Consider the following 17,840-nt stretch of genomic DNA (forward strand, 5'->3'; position numbering starts at 1 on the left):
GGGTCTGTGCTCTGTGACAGCCTGGAGGGATGGGTGGAGAGGGAGGTTTTAGCGGTGTTCAGGATCAGGGGACAGATGTAGGCCTATGGCCAATTCATCTTGATGTATGGCAGAAGCCATCACAATATTGTAAAGTAATTATCCTCCAATTAACCTAAATTAAATAAATTAAAAAATTAAGTCCCTTTCAAATAACCTGTTTGTCTACAACCATACAAAGTTCTAATGGCAAGATAAGGATTAGAAACCCAGTCATTTTATTATTCTTTTTTTTATAACTCATAATTCAGTGCTGCATCATAATTATAAATAATTTTACCAGATGAGACAAACCAAGTTAATAAGTCAACTAATTAAAATATTTATTTCATTTTAATATTCAATGCAAAATTAGTTTCTAAGGGAAGAACAGTAACATATATAAAATAAATAATAACAAACATGAAGATAAGATGGGTAAAGTGCTCATTAGAAGAAAACTGACCAGCACAGAGAAACACTACTTATAAAAACCACTGAAACAAACCTGGTATCTTAAATGGAAAATAAGCATTCCATGAGAAAGAAATGTTGACCTTAATGACCAGCCTGTTCCTCAAACTGGGAAAGCTTGGAAAGTAGACAGATTACCATAGAATGCCTAACTTTGAGGCTAAGTATCCTACAACACTTGCAATAATGACAATGAGATGCTTTCACTCTATCAGCAGGAGGAAATCTGCTAGAAATCACGTGGGGCTATATTCTGAACGTGCCCATTCTTTAGAGGCCAGAAAAAAGTGCTGTAACCTATGTGAGGCCTTTTACAAAGATAGCATTTCTCCCCAGGGTGCTGCTGTCCCAGTATTTTGCAAGCATACTTCTGAAGCTTTCATAAGTCCTTAAATTATAGCAAGGTATATGAAGTTCTGTGTTTTTCATAACCTTTTCCACTCAGGTTTCTCTGTTCACTCTGACTTTCCTCCCAGCCATTTACCGTATGTTTTATTGTTTCCCTGATACTTCATTCTAAAACATGATACCTAGGAAATAACATTTTTAAACACAACTGAAATTTTAAGTAGTAATTTTTTAAAAGTTTTTTGTATTATTTGTTTCATGTACACCTAAAAATAAAATCTTAGAAAATTTTGATACCATAAATATATATGATCAACATATCTCTTTGTCACAAGATTATAAGTACCAGAAGGCAACTGTGAATGCTGTCTCATTAAACTTTAGGTTTACCATTATATGAGTTATCCACGTTGGCTAATCTAAATTGATATGCAAGATACATATTTAAGAATTCAAAAAAAAAATTTAACAATTACTGTAAGAGTTGAGTAAAGAGTGACTACTTTTGTTAAAAGTAGTCAAATTTTTTTGTTTTTTCAAATAGGAAATTTGGAGGGAGGAGAAATTGGATGAATGTGGTCAAAAGGTACAGACTTCCAGTTATAATACAAAATACTAGGGATGTATTAAGTTGGTACAAAAGTAATTGTGGTTTCAGACTGTGATTTTTAAATCATTTTAATTAGGTTCAAACACATCTTTATTAATCAAAATAGGAATTATTACAATCAACACATTTTTTGCTAATAAGAGATAAGTTTGTTTATTCCTGTAGCATAAAAGTCCATGCCTTGGGATTTCAGGAACTCTTGGAAGGCATTTTTGCCTCTTGCCTGCTGTGGAAGATTTGCCCTGCAAAAAGTTGTTGAGATGCTTGAAGAAGTGAGAGTCAGTTGGCGAGAAGTCAGGTGAATATTGCAGATGAGGCAAAACTTCATAGCCCAATTCGTTCAACTTTTGAAATGTTGGTTGTGTGATGTGTGGTCAGGTGTTGTCGTGGAGAAAAATTGGGCCCTTTCTGTTTTGGCCACAACAGAAATTATGTCATTTCTGTTGACCAATACCAGCTGCAGGCATTGCTGTTTTCAGTGTATTTCATCAATTTGCTGAGCATATTTTTAAGATGTAATGGTCTCACTAGGATTCAGAAAGCTCTAGTGTATCAGACGGGCAGCAGACCACCAAGCAGTAACCATGACTGTTTTTTGGTGCAAGTTTGGCTTTGGGAAGTGCTTAGGAGTTTCTTGGTCCAACCACTGAGCTGCTCACCACTGGGTGTCGTATAAAATCCAGTTTTTGTCCCATGTTACAATCAGATCTAGAAACGGTTTGTTTTTGTGTAGAATAAGAGAAGACAACACTTCAAAATAATTATTTTTTTGATTTACAGTCAACTCATGAGGCACCCATTTATCGAGCTTTTTCACCTTTCCAATTTGTTTCAATTTCTGGATGACCATAGAATGATCCATATTAAGTTCTTTGCCAACTTCTCTTGTAGTTGTTTCTTAAATTGAAGAAAGTAGGGAAAACCACTAGGCAATTCAGGTATGCTGCCGCTGAGTCACTTCAGTCGTGTCCGACTCTGTGCGACCCCATAGATGGCAGCCCACCAGGCTCCCCCGTCCCTGGGATTCTCCAGGCATGACCTAAATCAAATCCCTTATGATTATACAGTGGAAGTGAGAAATAGATTTAAGGGACTAGATCTGATAGAGTGCCTGATGAACTATGGATGGAGGTTCGTGACACTGTACAAGAGACAGGGATCAAGACCATCACCATGGAAAAGAAATGCACAGAAGCAAAATGGCTGTCTGAGGAGGCCTTACAGATAGCTGTGAAAAGAAGAGAAGTGAAAAGCAAAGGAGAAAAAGAAAAATATAAGCATATGAATGCAGAGTTCCAAAGAATAGCAAGGAGAGATAAAGCCTTTCTCAGTGATCAATGCAAAGAAATAGAGGAAAACAACAGAATGGGAAAGACTAGAGATGTCTTCAAGAAAATTAGAGATACCAAGGGAACATTTCATGCAAAGATGGGCTCGATAAAGGACAGAAATGGTATGGACCTAACAGAAGCAGAAGATATTAAGAAGAGGTGGGAAGAATACACAGAAGAACTGTACAAAAAAGATCTTCATGACCAAGATAATCACGATGGTGTGATCACTGACCTAGAGCCAGACATCCTGGAATGTGAAGTCAAGTGGGCCTTAGAAAGCATCACTATGAACAAAGCTAGTGGAGGTGATGGAATTCCAGTTGAGCTATTTCAAATCCTGAAAGATGATGCTATGAAAGGGCTGCACTCAATATGCCAGCAAATTTGGAAAACTCAGCAGTGGTCACAGGACTGGAAAAGGTCAGTTTTCATTCCAATCCCAAAGAAAGGCAATGCCAAAGAATGCTCAAACTACTGCACAATTGTACTCATCTCACACGCTAGTAAGTTAATGCTCAAAATTCCAAGCCAGGCTTCAGCAATACTTGAACCGTGAACTTCCAGATGTTCAAGCTGGTTTTAGAAAAGACAGAGAAACCAGAGATCAAATTGCCAGCATCTGCTGGATCATGGAAAAAGCAAGAGAGTTCCAGAAAAACATCTATTTCTGCTTTATTGACTATGCCAAAGCCTTTGACTGTGTGGATCACAATAAACTGTGGAAAATTCTGAAAGAGATGGGAATACCAGACCACCTGACCTTCCTCTTGAGAAACCTGTATGCAGGTCAGGAAGCAACAGTTAGACCTGGACATGGAACAACAGACTGGTTCCAAATAGGAAAGGGAGTACGTCAAGGCTGTATATTGTCACCCTGCTTATTTAACTTATATACTGAGTACATCATGAGAAATGCTGGGCTGGAGGAAGTACAAGGTCGAATCAAGATTGCCTGGAGAAATATCAATAACCTCAAATATGCAGATGGCACCACCCTTATGGCAGAAAGTGAAGAGGAACTAAAGAGCCTCTTGATGAAAGTGAAAGAGGAGAGTGAAAAAGTTGGCTTAAAGCTCCACATTCAGAAAACGAAGATCATGGCATCTGGTCCTATCACTTCATGGGAAATAGATGTGGAAACAGTGGAAACAGTGTCAGACTATATTTTGGGGGGCTCCAAAATCACTGCAGATGGTGACTGCAGCCATGAAATTAAAAGACGCTTACTCCTTGGAAGGAAAGTTATGACCAACCTAGATAGCATATAAAAAGTGGAGACATTACTTTGCCAACAAGGTTCCGTCTAGTCAAGGCTATGGTTTTTCCAGTGGTCATGAGTGGATGAGAAAGTTGGACTGTGAAGAAAGCTGAGTGCAGAAGAATTGATGCTTTTGAACTGTGATGTTCGAGAAGTCTCTTGAGAGTCGCTGGGACTGCAAGGAGATCCACCAGTCCTTCCTAAAGGAGATGAATCCTGGGTGTTCATTGGAAGGACTGATGCTGAAGCCTAAACTCCAATACTTTGGCCACCTCATGCGAAGAGTTGACTCATTGGTAAAGACCCTGATGCTGGGAGGGATTGGGGGCAGGAGGAGAAGGGGACGACAGGGGATAAGATGGCTGGATGGCATCACCGACTCGATGGGCACGAGTTTGGGTAAACTCCGGGAGTTGGTGATGAACAGGGAGGCCTGGCGTGCTGCAATCGTGGGGTTGCAAAGAGTCATACATGACCGAGTGACTGAACTGAACTGAACTGAACTTGTAACAGGATCAGCTTTGCTCATTGCTCCCAGTTGGTCTTTGTCAGCTTCCGATGGCCAGTGACTATACTCTTCATCTCCAAGGCTCTCGTCTCCTTTGCAAAACTTCTTGAACCACCACTACACTGTACTTTTGTTAGCAGTTCCTGGGCCAAATGCATTGTTTTTGTTGAGAGTTGTCTCTGCTGCTTTCTGACCTCTTTGAACTTGAATAAGAAAATCACTTGAGTTTGCTTTTTGTCTAACATCATTTATATAGTCTAAAATAAATGTAAAATTAACAGCAAGTAATAAGTTATTAGCAAAAAAAAACTGAACTGAGAAGTGCACATTAAAATGATGTATAACGTAGCCACATTTGTTTAAGATTGTATTCCAGTATCAAACAGCAAAGTTCAGCAATGTAAAACTCAATTACTTTTGCACTAGCCTAATGTTCAATACAATGTACAATATCATATAATCGTTAACACTGCTATATGATATACTTGCTTAGAGAGTAGATCCTCAAAATTCGCACATCGAGGGAAACAAGCATTATGTCTTATCTATACTATATGAAATATATCAAGTGACCTTATTGTGGTAGTCATTTCACAATATATGTCAAGTCATAATGTTGTATACCTTAAACTTTTACAATGCTTTATGCCACGTCTATCTAAATAAATCTAAAAGGGGGAAAAAAAGAGGAATCTAAACTGAAATATAGAAATAGAAATGTATTATTTTGTGGAAAAGCAGGAAAAACAAAAGGTAAGACTAGCAGATAGTGGTAATATGTACCCCTGTATGCTCTATTCTTTATCTGCAAGCCAGAGCTGTCCGGTAACTTGAAACATGAGAATCACTGAGATCTGGACTCTTACATCATCAATAATCTAGCATTCTTTCCTTTAAGGAGTTAGCCTTTGCTGGGTTATTTAGATTCAGGGGTTTTTAGGGAGGAAGAGTGACATTATTTGTTCTACATCTGAAACTGGTTTATATCTGCCTGAAGCCAGCCTGGAGACATCCAAATCCCCTTTGTCTGTGAGTGAAGCAGAAATAAATCTGGGTGATGAACCTGATCACTATATCATCACACACCACATCTTTGAATTCTTATGAAAAGTGCTTCTATTATGTCATTTTTTTTTTTTTTTGTAGGATAGGAAAGAAAAATACTCATCATTGCTTCTTACCTCCTGGGTACTGTAAACATTTTTTTTTTTTTCTATTATTGTAAGTTAAGAAGAATTACAGTACCACAAAAGATGACTTAACCCACCTTCCTGCACCCTATTCCCAATAAAGTCTCTTCATTCTCTTCCTTATTGAACTTACTGAACTTTCTTTTCCTGTGATCATTTCCTTTATGGAATTTTTATGATTTTACTATTTTAATCAAGCTTGAAGGATTACATATACACCATTCTCTCTCCTAATACTGAATTCAGTGATGGTATTTTTTGCAATTATTTTATTTCTTCTCTAATTTTTTTTACATATTTGAACTAAATGGTATGGTAAAAATAGAATCTAATCCAAATCTTCAAGTCGTTTGCTTGTTTTTGAACACTGAACAAGTTGATTAAGCTCAGTAACCCATAGTGACCTCATTTGTAAAATGAGACCAATACTAATTAACAGTGTAAGAATAATATAAATGCATAAAGGTAATACGTTTAATACTTCAGTGGATATTCAATAAGTAATAAGCTTTATATGGTTGGTAACTGCTTGATGCAGTGGCAAAAAGCATGGGCTTTCAAGACATTCAGACTTTTTTTTTTAATCTTTGGGCCACAGCACATTGTATGTAGGATCTTAGTTCCCCAAGCAGGGATCAGACCCACACCCCCTGCATTGACAGCACAGAGTCTTAACCACTGGCATGTCAAGAAAGTCCCCAAATCTTATAAGATAGGATTGTTAGCTGTGTAGGTCACTTGTTATTCCTGAGCCTTCTTCCTCATTCATAAAAAGCCCCTTATATGAATTAGAAATATGAAGCTCCTACTTTGGCCATGCCAGGAATACAGCAAGTACTTGGGCTTATATTGTTTATTGCCTGAACCTTTATTGAATTGCCTTTTACACACATTTAAATTCATCCATGATTATTTTCTTGCATTTTTGGTTTTGCGTCTTTATTACCACTTTACGGGCTGTTTTTGTGTTAAGGTTAACCTTAAGAACTAAAGTACATCTTATATGCTAGATATTTCCCTGTTAAGAATTGAATCCAGTTTGAGGCAGAAACGTTTTTAAAGGTCAGCCATGGATTATTATTGCTCTTTCTTAGTCCTTTAATTCAAAAGATAAGCTCAAGGCAAAATGAAATGAACTTGATGGCCTGTGTATCACAAGCTAGAAAACAGTTTCCCATGAGTGAGACAAAGTATAATTTTCACCTGATCTGGAGACTTGGGAATTTAGTGATTGTTCACTACCAACAGATTAGCAATGCACTGAGATCAGGTCTTCCTGTGTTTGAACTGCAGCTTTCTACATTTATGGTTTTGTGTGTTTAATTTAGCTACTCTGGTTTTCAATTTTCTCATCTGTAAAATCCAGGTTAATTAAGGACATTCCTTAATTTAAAAAAAATGAGGTACAGAGCAACTAATATAGAGACTGAAAATACATTTCATCTCACAAACATAATCTAAAAGTTAGTTGGCACTGGCTGAATGAGGGTGAGGTGTTAAGGACCCGTGTGGGGCTAAGTGAGAAAACCTTCTGTGCACCCAAAGATATAGGATGGGAGGAGTGGGTACATGTAAGTCAGATGTTTGCTTCTGGTAGTTTGTTACCCTGATTCACAATAAGCATTCAGTGAGTGCTATTGTCATCATTATTACTGAGATACAACGAATGATTACATGAAGTGTTTCTAAGTTGTAATGTATAGAACCTAAGGAAGCTAGTTATTTACATTTTTTATATACTTGCCAAGATACATTATTACATAATATTTTTTATTTATGATCCTTTGATATTTTCCCACCTCACTAGCAACTTAATAAGTTGCTTATGAGTTCTTACTGAACAAAATAGGTCAAGTTAAGTAGTTAGCAAATTAATATTTCATTTCAAAATGGGTTTTAATAATGGTAGATTTCTGACTTGGAACAAAGGAGGAGTATGCTTTTTGAAATGATTTTCAAACATCAACCACTTAAATATGAAAATTTGAATCTCAAAAGCAACCATGGACTTAGGATTCTCCTGTGTTTTCTCTGTGCCGATAACTTACTGTTCTACAAATTCGTTTTTTTAAATAAATTGAAAGTAGAAGCCATATTAAATGCAATGATTGTCAACTTCTAAAAAGTGATCTATAAGCAGTTGAAGACTGTAAGTAGAATTTCAGATTAATTCCAAACAGAACCTCATAAAGCAGACCCATCTTTCAGGTCTGACTCTGAAATTTCTACTGGCTTTATAATCCATTTCAGAGATAGTTGAATTTTGTTTATCATTAATTGCTTTAAATTTTTAAATATTTGATTTTATATTTTATATAAATCATATCTAATATTTAGTATAAAGAAATGGTTCACTCTCCCTAAGAAAAATTACTGTTTGCTTTATTTGGAAATGTTTATTAGTTCAACATTTTAAAAAGAAAATTGCCTGACAGTGTTTTACTTATTATGAGATATAATAAGACAATATAATTATTACAGAAACATGAAAAAAAAATCTGTGCCTAATCCTACCAATCTTAACAACTATGAGTATTTTGTGTATTTTATTCTAGTCTTCGGTCTTTGCTTCAGTATTTCTTGCATCTCAGCCTGAGCACTTAATTATGTCTAACCAAATTCTTCTTAAATGGAAACATGTTTTAAGCTTTAGGAAAAAAAAATCAAGCTATCATTGTTATGATACTATAGTTTAAGGGCTGTTTTCAGAACTAGAAACACATAGATGTGCGAGTGGTACATACATTTTTGTTTATGTTACATGTAATTTGTCACCAATATTTTTTACTAACTGATGAGCAAAGGGCACTCAAAAGGCCTGGAGACGCAGATCAATTCAATTCATCAAACATATTTGTATTGACAACACTGTGGTAATGTAAAGAGAATTTTATTAAAATAAAAGGAAGTTAGCTCTTTCTTTGAAGCAAAGATGTACAACCAGTGTGGGTGATACCTTTAGGAAAATCCTCTGATTATTCCTCTAAATGGAAAGAGCCATCACACTTATGATTAGTTAAGCTGTTATAAAAATCTGCTTGAAAAATAATGCAGGTCACCAGTTTGTTGCTTGGTCTCAGAAATTGAGTAGTTTCTACATTTGAAGTGTTTAATATAACTATACTATTTAACTTAAACACACAAATCATCTTACAATCTAATCTTCCTATCAAGTGGAATATTCTTTCAAACTGTAAGTGTAGAAAGGAGAGGCAGGTGGTGATAGGAAGGTAACTGATACACTTTTGACTTATTTCTGATTTTTTTCTCGTGCTTGGCTGTTAATAAAAAGCTATTTGGTGGGCAAAATTTATATAAGTTGAAAATAATAGCTGACGGCTGAAAGGCCTTAGACTAGCTTTGCACTTGGTAATGGGCATGCTAAATAATTGTCACATATTCACTGGATTTTCCAAATGAAACTGGTAAATTCTACTTTACTTATTAAAATATAAAATGCAAATAATTTCTGAAAAATCTAAGATCTAGCACCAATGCTTCATACCAAATATTTTTAGCTTTTTTTTCCCCATGGCCACATCGCTTATGGACTCTCAGTTCCCAGACCAGGGACCAAACCCATGCCCCATTGCTTCTGCAGGGCCTGAACCTGTGTCCCCTACGGTGGAAGAATGAAGCCCTAACCGCTCGATCACCAAGGAATTCCCTTTAACTTCTTCATTTAACATTACTTTCTCAACAGAGTTTTCAACTTTAGTGGGTAGGACCTTGAACTTTGGTTGATTAGGCCCTGCATAATACTCTCCATTTAGTAGTTATTCTATAAATACTTGAGTTTGTAAAGGAAAGAATGAATATGAATAAAAAGAACAAATGATTGTAGATAAGAAAGACCCAACCTTAAAAAATGAAATGGTAACAAAGCACGTATGATTGAGAGTCAGACATTTCTAGATTTAAAAAAAAAATCAAAGCTTTATTGCATACTACATTTTTGACTTAGGCATTTCACTTAATTTTGCCAAACACAAGTTTTCTCATCTGTGAAATCGACGTGATGATGATTCAGGGGAATCAAATGAGATAATGGATGAGAGTACTTCTCACAGAATCTGAAAATGTATAAACATGTGATATAAACACATGTGGAATATAAACATGTGATATGATGCTGTTGCAAATGTTCTTGGAAAACTGTACGTCAGATTGATTTTCCTTTGATTCTCTTGTCAGGTGAAGCGTACATGCGGTTAAGCATGCTCCCGGAAGCAGAGCATTGGTATATGGAATCACTGAGATCCAAGACTGACCACATCCCTGCTCATCTTACCTATGGGAAACTGCTTGCTCTAACAGTGAGTAACTGTCTCTTTCACCCTTTAGAAATTGGTTCTCCTGTGCAGATTGAGGTAGATAGGGTCTGAGGTACCTGTTCCTGGCCAGTTAATCTACACTGTTAGGATGTATTGATGGTCATACTAAATTAGAACAATAGACAAAAAATATAGAAAAATGAGTTTCTTTGGCTATGGGGTTTGCCATAGATAAAGTATGATGTGTATCCTTGATGTAACTTAGTTGAAATGTATAAATGGAGAACCCAAAGTATGTGATTATATAATGAACTTGTCAAAATAGCAATATTTGCATAAAGATTATATTCTGTAAGCCAATGTTAACCCCAGATTGTCTATAATACCTGATTGTTTCCAAAAAGCAAGTATTATATAAGACATTGCATGTGTGTCCATCAGTGGCACCTAGAATTCCTGTTAACTGGAAGTCATTCTGTAAGAGAAATGCACCCATAATTTGGCTACCCACTATATGATGAATCTCTTGGACATATTTCTATGAAAGCGATATTGGAAACATAGGGACTTGTTTATAGTCAACCACTGTGACTTACAAAAAATTGTAATTTTATGTGCTTCAGGTAATAATAATGTTCTTTTTTTGTTTTCTACAATAAGAGATTGTTTAAAATATTTAAATAACTTTTCTGAGCTCACCAACTAATATATAGTACAACTAGCCTTCAGTCTGAATCTAAATCTATTGTCTATGTTATTTTAATCATATCCCTTAATTTCTCTTCAGTGTTACTAAAAATAAGTTAATATTAGCAAAACATAGAGACAATGGTCAGGAAAGTAATTCCTAAGTAAATTCATAGAAAGGTATCTTATAATTGTTTAAAAATAATGTTATTTCCCATAGAAGATGATAAGCTAAACCAAGTACTACCTTTCCATTCTAAGATACCACTAAAATGCTATTAAAGAGATTATATAGGCAGACCAAGTAACCAGAAAATGTCTCACTGCAACACATCTAAGTATGCTTAATAAAATACAAGAGATATGCTCTTAATGCATGGCTGAGCTCAAAGCATAGGAAGAGAATTTCCCCAGGATGGAAATAAAGCAGTAACTAAACACCAGAACAGTAAACAGTAGGCTGATCTTAAAGTTGATTTGGGATGGTTTACTAGTCTTAACAACCCATGGGAAGGAGCTTATTGTCTGTCTTTCCTTCTTGATGGAATATGAGATGGAGTCTTGAACCAACAGAAGGCCAGGAATTAGGTGTCTGAATAAAGTAGGAAAGTTCATATCCTCTGTGAAGGAACAATGTAGAAAAAGTTCACATACTGATAAAAGAGGGCAGCATGAAAGTTTGCCTTTCTCAGCATGGAATCTGAAATCTTTGCAGAGAATTTGTCACCACTGTCCTCCCCTCACTGGGGTTTGGGTTTTGAATTTACTTTACTTGAATGAGCAAGGAATTCCTAGGCCAGGAAATTAAAGTCAGTTCACTGAAAACTCTAGCTGAAGATGATACTAAACGTGTCTTTTGAAAAGACATATTTAAATCTAGAAGATTTACAGAGTGGGTTTTAAAAAGAACGGTGAGCACAGAAATGGTGATTGTGTGAGTAAATCAGAATAAATTTTTACTGAATAAAATATTGAGAGGGAATAACCTCGTAGGAACAATCAGAATGGGAGGGGAGGTGAAATTTAAGTTGATTTTTGAAACTCAGGTAGCAGAAAAAGGTGTTAGAACTGATTCATCAAAACTGAATAAAGCACTGTCTAAAGGAGGTTTGGAATGGGATAAAAATAAGAAATCTAGAGACTCAAGACTTGGTGGTAGCTGACGTAGAAGAGAGTGCATTAAGGAGAATAAAATAGGGTAATCAGTTGTCTCTCCCCGTGTGCACAGCCCTAGTAACCAAGCACTCACTGCAGGTCAAGGGAAGGTATGTTCTTAGCGGTGAAGCAGTTGAATGAGACAGCTCCCTAACTCTGCAACAGCTTGCCCAGTCGAGGGTGGAATGCAGAGGGGAATGACAAGAGGACTGGTCAAATGTTTTCCAGGGGAGTACTCAGACTGTCAATACCCCTCCCCTATTACATGCAGAATACAACTACACAAGAGTTGATACCCCCAACTGGCAACACATATACACAAACCTCATTGCCCAAGAAATGGTAGCATTTTTATCTGGAGAAACTGAATCACTCTGGGGAAAAGATTTCCATATACCTACATTTGGAGATCTCTGAAAATGACCTGCTCCCTAACCACACATACAAAAGGGACTCTTTTCAGTCTAGAAAGCACGTTTATGCCTAAGGAATTCATTCAGCTTTTATTAACTCAACTTGTAAAATAACAATGGGCAATCAGAGATCGTCTGTCATATTAGGAAACCCTCAAATGTAAAAGATTGGAGCTGAAACAAATGATTAGCAAAAGGAAATGAGGGAACAGAAGAAAAAAAATCATTCGAGATGGTAGTATAGCATTTTGTGGAGTACAGGATGACATAAAAAAATAAAGATGAAAAAATAAGAGCTTTTAGAAATTAAAAAGTGATGGCAAAACAATTTTCATTTGAAGGGTAGGAGAATAAAGATGTGGAAATGTTTTCATATACAAATAAAAAAAATGAAATAAAATATGTGAAAGAATTATGAAAGAAATTAATGTGGGGCCCCAAAAAATAAGGAACAGAGAAAGGGAAAGAACATGACTCAGAATTGCAGGGTATGAGTTGCTCTTTGCGCCATTTACCAGTCTAGTCTAATCAGTTAGAAAAAATGTATTTTACCTTACGAAAACCTTTTCCGTTTCCTTTTCTGATAGGGTGGTAATTCACACAGCTCCAAATAAGAAGAGAATTCATATATACCTCTTGCTGCAACTACTGCCTTTAGATGTTCTTATGGAATTAAAATATAAACATTTTAAATTAGATTGATAAATGGCCACGTTCAAAGAATACCACCATCAAAAATAAAATTTTTAAATGCCTGATTTATCTTTCCTCCAATAAAATCACTTGGAAAAGAAAAACATTGAAAACTTATCTGTACCTAATTCTGAATATCCCTAGACTGTGACATAACTTTGTATATAGAAACCACGTATCCTTTATTTTTCCTTCTTGTTTTCAAGCCTGAATATTTTAAGTTTCCGGTACTAAAACTATGATTTTACAAGCTGCTTTAACACGATATTTTTAAAAACAAAATTTTGCAGTTTTAATTTACTCAAACATATGGAAGGAAGGGAAGAAAAGACATGTATTACAATTCAAATTCTAATCTCTGCCCCCAACAGAACTTTTATAGCTTCCAACTTGCTGATTAGATGAAATATAAACCCTATTATGGAATGGCTTAAACTCACAGTGCCAGAAAGTCCAAAACCATCCTTAATAGTTTCTTTTTGAATTATGAGATTTGGCAAATTTCTGATCCCAGTGGATTGCCTTTGTCTAATTTTGGGTTTCTTAGCCTGGTGAAATGCCATTGACTTAACATGAAATTGGCAAGGTAGAAAATGCCACACATTTTGACTTCTGAATGCTTTAAATATAAAATATTATAAAATGGAATTGGCTATTACTCTAAAGAGAGAGGAAAAGAAATGGAATGGTGTTTTTACTGTTCCATCAGAACTGACCAAAGATGCAATACGTACTTTGCAACTGACTTGCAACAAAATTAGACTTGTATCGTATATTAAGATTTCATATAAAGAATTACATTTTTCTGAAACAACTTGGACAAAAACAAAAATGTTGGTGCTTTTATTATAGCCAGTGGTATGTCTTTCAGAACATTTTTGTACAAAATTTTCTTTAAGAATTTTTAGTATAGATAGTATTTAGAAAAGTTCAAAAAGATTTAGGATTTCCCAGAATGCTATTCCGTAGATCAAATTCCATAGATCAAATCCTTTTTTATTCCTCTGACAAAAATTTTCTTTTCCTCTCTCTGCCTGTTCAAATTTTATTTCCCTCTGTGAAGTCTTGCCTGCGTCTTTTAAGCGATTATTTTTTTTTCCTTTCTCTATACTTCCATGGTGCTGATTTTCAGTATCTCTGTAGTGGCACTTTTTCCCTTGAATGGCAGATATAAATCTATGTCTTTTGACCCTGAATGTGGGGCGGAGAGTAAGTCTTTACTTATCTTTTTATATCTTTAGTATAAGGCATTTCACAATCTTAGCCACTGTCCTTCCACCCTCCTTTGTATTTCTCTTGTTAAGTTATGTAAGGGCAGGGCATGTGTCATTTCCCCCAGTTTTGTTTAGATGTAATTGCTGTATAGTACTATATAAGCTGGGCTTCCCCATTGGCTTAGCTGTAGAGTCCGCCGGCAGTGCAGGAGACACAGAGACATGGGTTTGATCCCTGAGTCAGGAAGATCTCCTGGAGGATTAAATGGCAACCCACTCCAGTATTCTTGCCTGGGAAATCTTGTGGACAGAGGAGCCTGCAGGTTACGGTCTCAGTTCAGTTCAGTCACTCAGTCGTGTCCGACTCCTGTGACCCCATGAATCGCAGCACACCAGGCCTCCCTGTCCATCACCAACTACCGGAGTTCACTCAGACTCACGTCCATCGAGTCAGTGATGCCATCCAGCCGTCTCATCCTCTGTCGTCCCCTTCTCCTTCTGCCCCTAATCCCTCCCAGCATCGGAGTCTTTTCCAATGAGTCAACTCTTCACATGAGGTGGCCAAAGTACTGGAGTTTCAGCTTTAGCATCATTCCTTCCAAAGAAATCCCAGGGCTGATCTCCTTCAGAATGGACTGGTTGGATCTCCTTGCAGTCCAAGGGACTCTCAAGACTCTTCTCCAACACCACAGTTCAAAAGCATCAATTCATTTGGTGCTCAGCTTTCTTCACAGTCCAACTCTCACATCCATACATGACCACGGGAAAAACCACAGCCTTGACTAGACGGACCTTTGCTGGCAAAGTAATGTCTCTGCTTTTGAATATGCTATCTAGGTTGGTCATAACTTTCCTTCCAAGGAGTAAGCGTCTTTTAATTTCATGGCTGCAGTCACCATCTGCAGTGATTTTGGAGCCCCCCAAAATAGTCTGACACTGTTTCCACTGTTTCCCCATCTATTTCCCATGAATTTCTGGGACCGGATGCCATGATCTTCGTTTTCTGAATGTTGAGTTTTAAGCCAACTTTTTCACTCTCCTCTTTCCCCTTCATCAAGAGGCTTTTTAGTTCCTCTTCACTTTCTGCCATAAGGGTGGTGTCATCTGCATATCTGAGGTTATTGATATTTCTCCCGGCAATCTTGATTCCAGCTTCTGCTTCTTCCAGCCCAGCGTTTCTCATGATGTACTCTGCATATAAGTTAAATAAGCAGGGTGACAATATATAGCCTTGACGTACTCCTTTTCCTATTTGGAACCAGTCTGTTGTTCCATGTCCAGTTCTAACTATTGCTTCCTGACCTGCATACAAATTTCTCAAGAGGCAGGTTACAGTCTAAGGGGTTCCAAATATTTGGACACGAGTTAGTGACTAAATAACAATGACAAGCTATGTAAGTTAAAGGTGTACAGGTAGCTCATTTTTAAATATTCTTGTTTCCCTAGTCTGAATCTCCTTTTGCCAACATGTGCATTGAGATTTACTATCCATGCTAAGGCATCACTCTAATTCCCAGTGGTATATACTGAATAAATGAATGAGAGTGGCCTGATTGTGGAGTGGATTCAGTATAATTTTCAAGACCCTGGAAGGGGAGGTAGGCACAAGAGGGTGTACATCTCCTGAATGCCTGTGATTGATATGTGTTATTTCATGAAGCTTTTTGATGAGTAGTACCTTCTTTTTATAAATGAGAAAACTGAGCTTCTAAGGTTTAGGACATGTCCCAAGAATAAATAAGCTACTCAATAGTAGAATTGGATACATCCTCAAGGACTTCTTAATTAAGCATCATTAATATCCATTCTATATAAAATAATTTTGTGTGATGCTTTCCTTTCTTTTATACCTGATTAGAGATGTTAAAAGTAAGCTAGTGCTCCTGCCTCCCCATAAGGTATGAAAATAGCTTATTTTTAGGCATTACCTCTAAGTACTAGTTTAGTTTGAATGGGTAAACACATTTTTATTATTAAGCTTTATAGCTCATAAACTTAGGACTTCTGTTTTTGGCTATTGGCACTTTTAAGGTCCTATGTTCCTCAATCACCAATGTTCCAGGGTGCCCTAGAAAATAGTTCTGCTTTAGGGTCATTGGTAGCCTCCATGTTTAAATATAGCTGGGCCTGGGTGACCCAACTATAGAATATATAGAGCTTTCATACCAATGTCATGTCCAGTTAAAATACTAAACACAAGTTCTCTCTAAAATTGTGATTTATTCCTTATTTGAACTTTGTTACCTAGGACTAATGCCATGAATTTAAAATTGGACAAGCATTGAGAAAGGAAGGAATAAGTTTCCATTATCACCATGTTTCATATGGTTTTATAGTTGTTTCTAAAACCATGTATATACTTCAGTTGTGTGTACATCCTTACTTTTTTTTGGTCCTCCTTTTGTCCTTGTTCAATTTATTTCAGCCAAATATTTTATAGTTTTTTTGAGCCAGTAAAATTAGTATTGATCTAAATTGTAGTAAAAGGAACTTGGCCGTTAGGTTATTTTCCAGATTTAGGTTAGTAAGAGAGAAGGAAGGATATGGGAGACTCTGACAGTAATTCTTGATACAGCAAACCTTTATTTTGGCTACTGCATGGAAGTACTGAGCCAGATTTCTATGTCTAGCCAAAGTTAATTGGGCTACATAAAACTCCAGTTGTGAAAGTACTTGAAGTTCCATGGAAAAGTTCCCTACCCCAGGCTAGAATGGTGTCAGTGCAGTTTATCTGGATGTGCAGCCCTGTGTGCTTCCTTGGGCCTTTTGTAATGATTATTACTGTTTAGAGCTGAGATTATTTTTCCATTTCGTCTTCTCTAAAGCAAAACTCTTCCCACTTTGCACGCTGACTAACATTTAGGTTCCTTTGTTTTATTATAATCACCGTACAGTCATGTTTAGATTAGAGGGAGCAGGAAACAAAAAATTTTCCTGTGACTCACTGAATGATTATTATGGATATATACCATTGAAGTTACAAAACTTATTCTGTGAAAAGAGAAGGCATGTATCACATATATTGTGCTACTGAAATATTGAATGGAATGTAGAAGAAAATTTGATTCAATGCCGTGTTCAGCTAAGCATTTTATATGAAGTTGCCACATCTAAACTTACTGGCATTCTGGCAGTAATTCACTTATCGTTGTATTATTTTTAGTCTAAATCATAATGAATCTGATAGTTCTTTTTATGCATTTTGATATGTAGAATCAATCTTTTTTTTAAATTTAGGTATAGTTATAAAATCGATCTTATAATTACTCTATTTGTTGCCGCCAAGTGACCTACGAATCCAAGTACCTCTGAAGTATCTCAGATTTTTATTCTGCTTTTTTATGTCAGTTATTGAAAGTCATTGTTAAGAGATATTTTCTTTTGCCAGATATTCTCAGAAATAGTAAAATCAAAATACTCAAATTCTCAGGCATTGAAAGTCACGTGAAATAATCATACCTAGCTTTATATCTAAGTATCATGATGCTATGTTTGAAAAGCATGCTGCTGCTGCTGCTAAGTCGCTTCAGTCGTGTCCAACTCTGTGTGACCCCATGGACTGCAGCCCACCAGGCTCCCCCGTCCCTGGGATTCTCCAGGCAAGAACACTGGAGTGGGTTGCCATTTCCTTCTCCAATGCATGAAAGTGAGAAGTTAAAGTGAA

At 36.4% G+C, this 17,840-nt stretch overlaps 1 protein-coding gene across 10 annotated transcripts in view; it reads left to right on the forward strand.

The window, feature by feature from the left end:
• The window catches only part of TMTC2 (transmembrane O-mannosyltransferase targeting cadherins 2), a 497,284-nt gene that overhangs the window by 286,335 nt on the left and 193,109 nt on the right, over positions 1-17,840 (forward strand). For 9 of the 10 annotated variants that reach the window (XM_086398902.1, XM_086398907.1, XM_086398908.1 and 6 more), the window contains one exon: positions 9,935-10,056. In XM_086398902.1, coding sequence (XP_086255028.1) covers positions 9,935-10,056 — 122 coding nt within the window. Of the gene's footprint in view, positions 1-9,934; positions 10,057-12,856; positions 14,697-17,840 lie in introns of those variants that run through there. The other variant, XM_086398909.1, reaches the window with a different exon arrangement.

The sequence above is a fragment of the Bos grunniens genome, chromosome 5 (genome assembly GCF_055505025.1).
Source record: "Bos grunniens cultivar Pamir isolate PY7600 chromosome 5, Bosgru_T2T1.0, whole genome shotgun sequence".
Taxonomy (NCBI): Eukaryota; Metazoa; Chordata; class Mammalia; order Artiodactyla; family Bovidae; genus Bos; species Bos grunniens.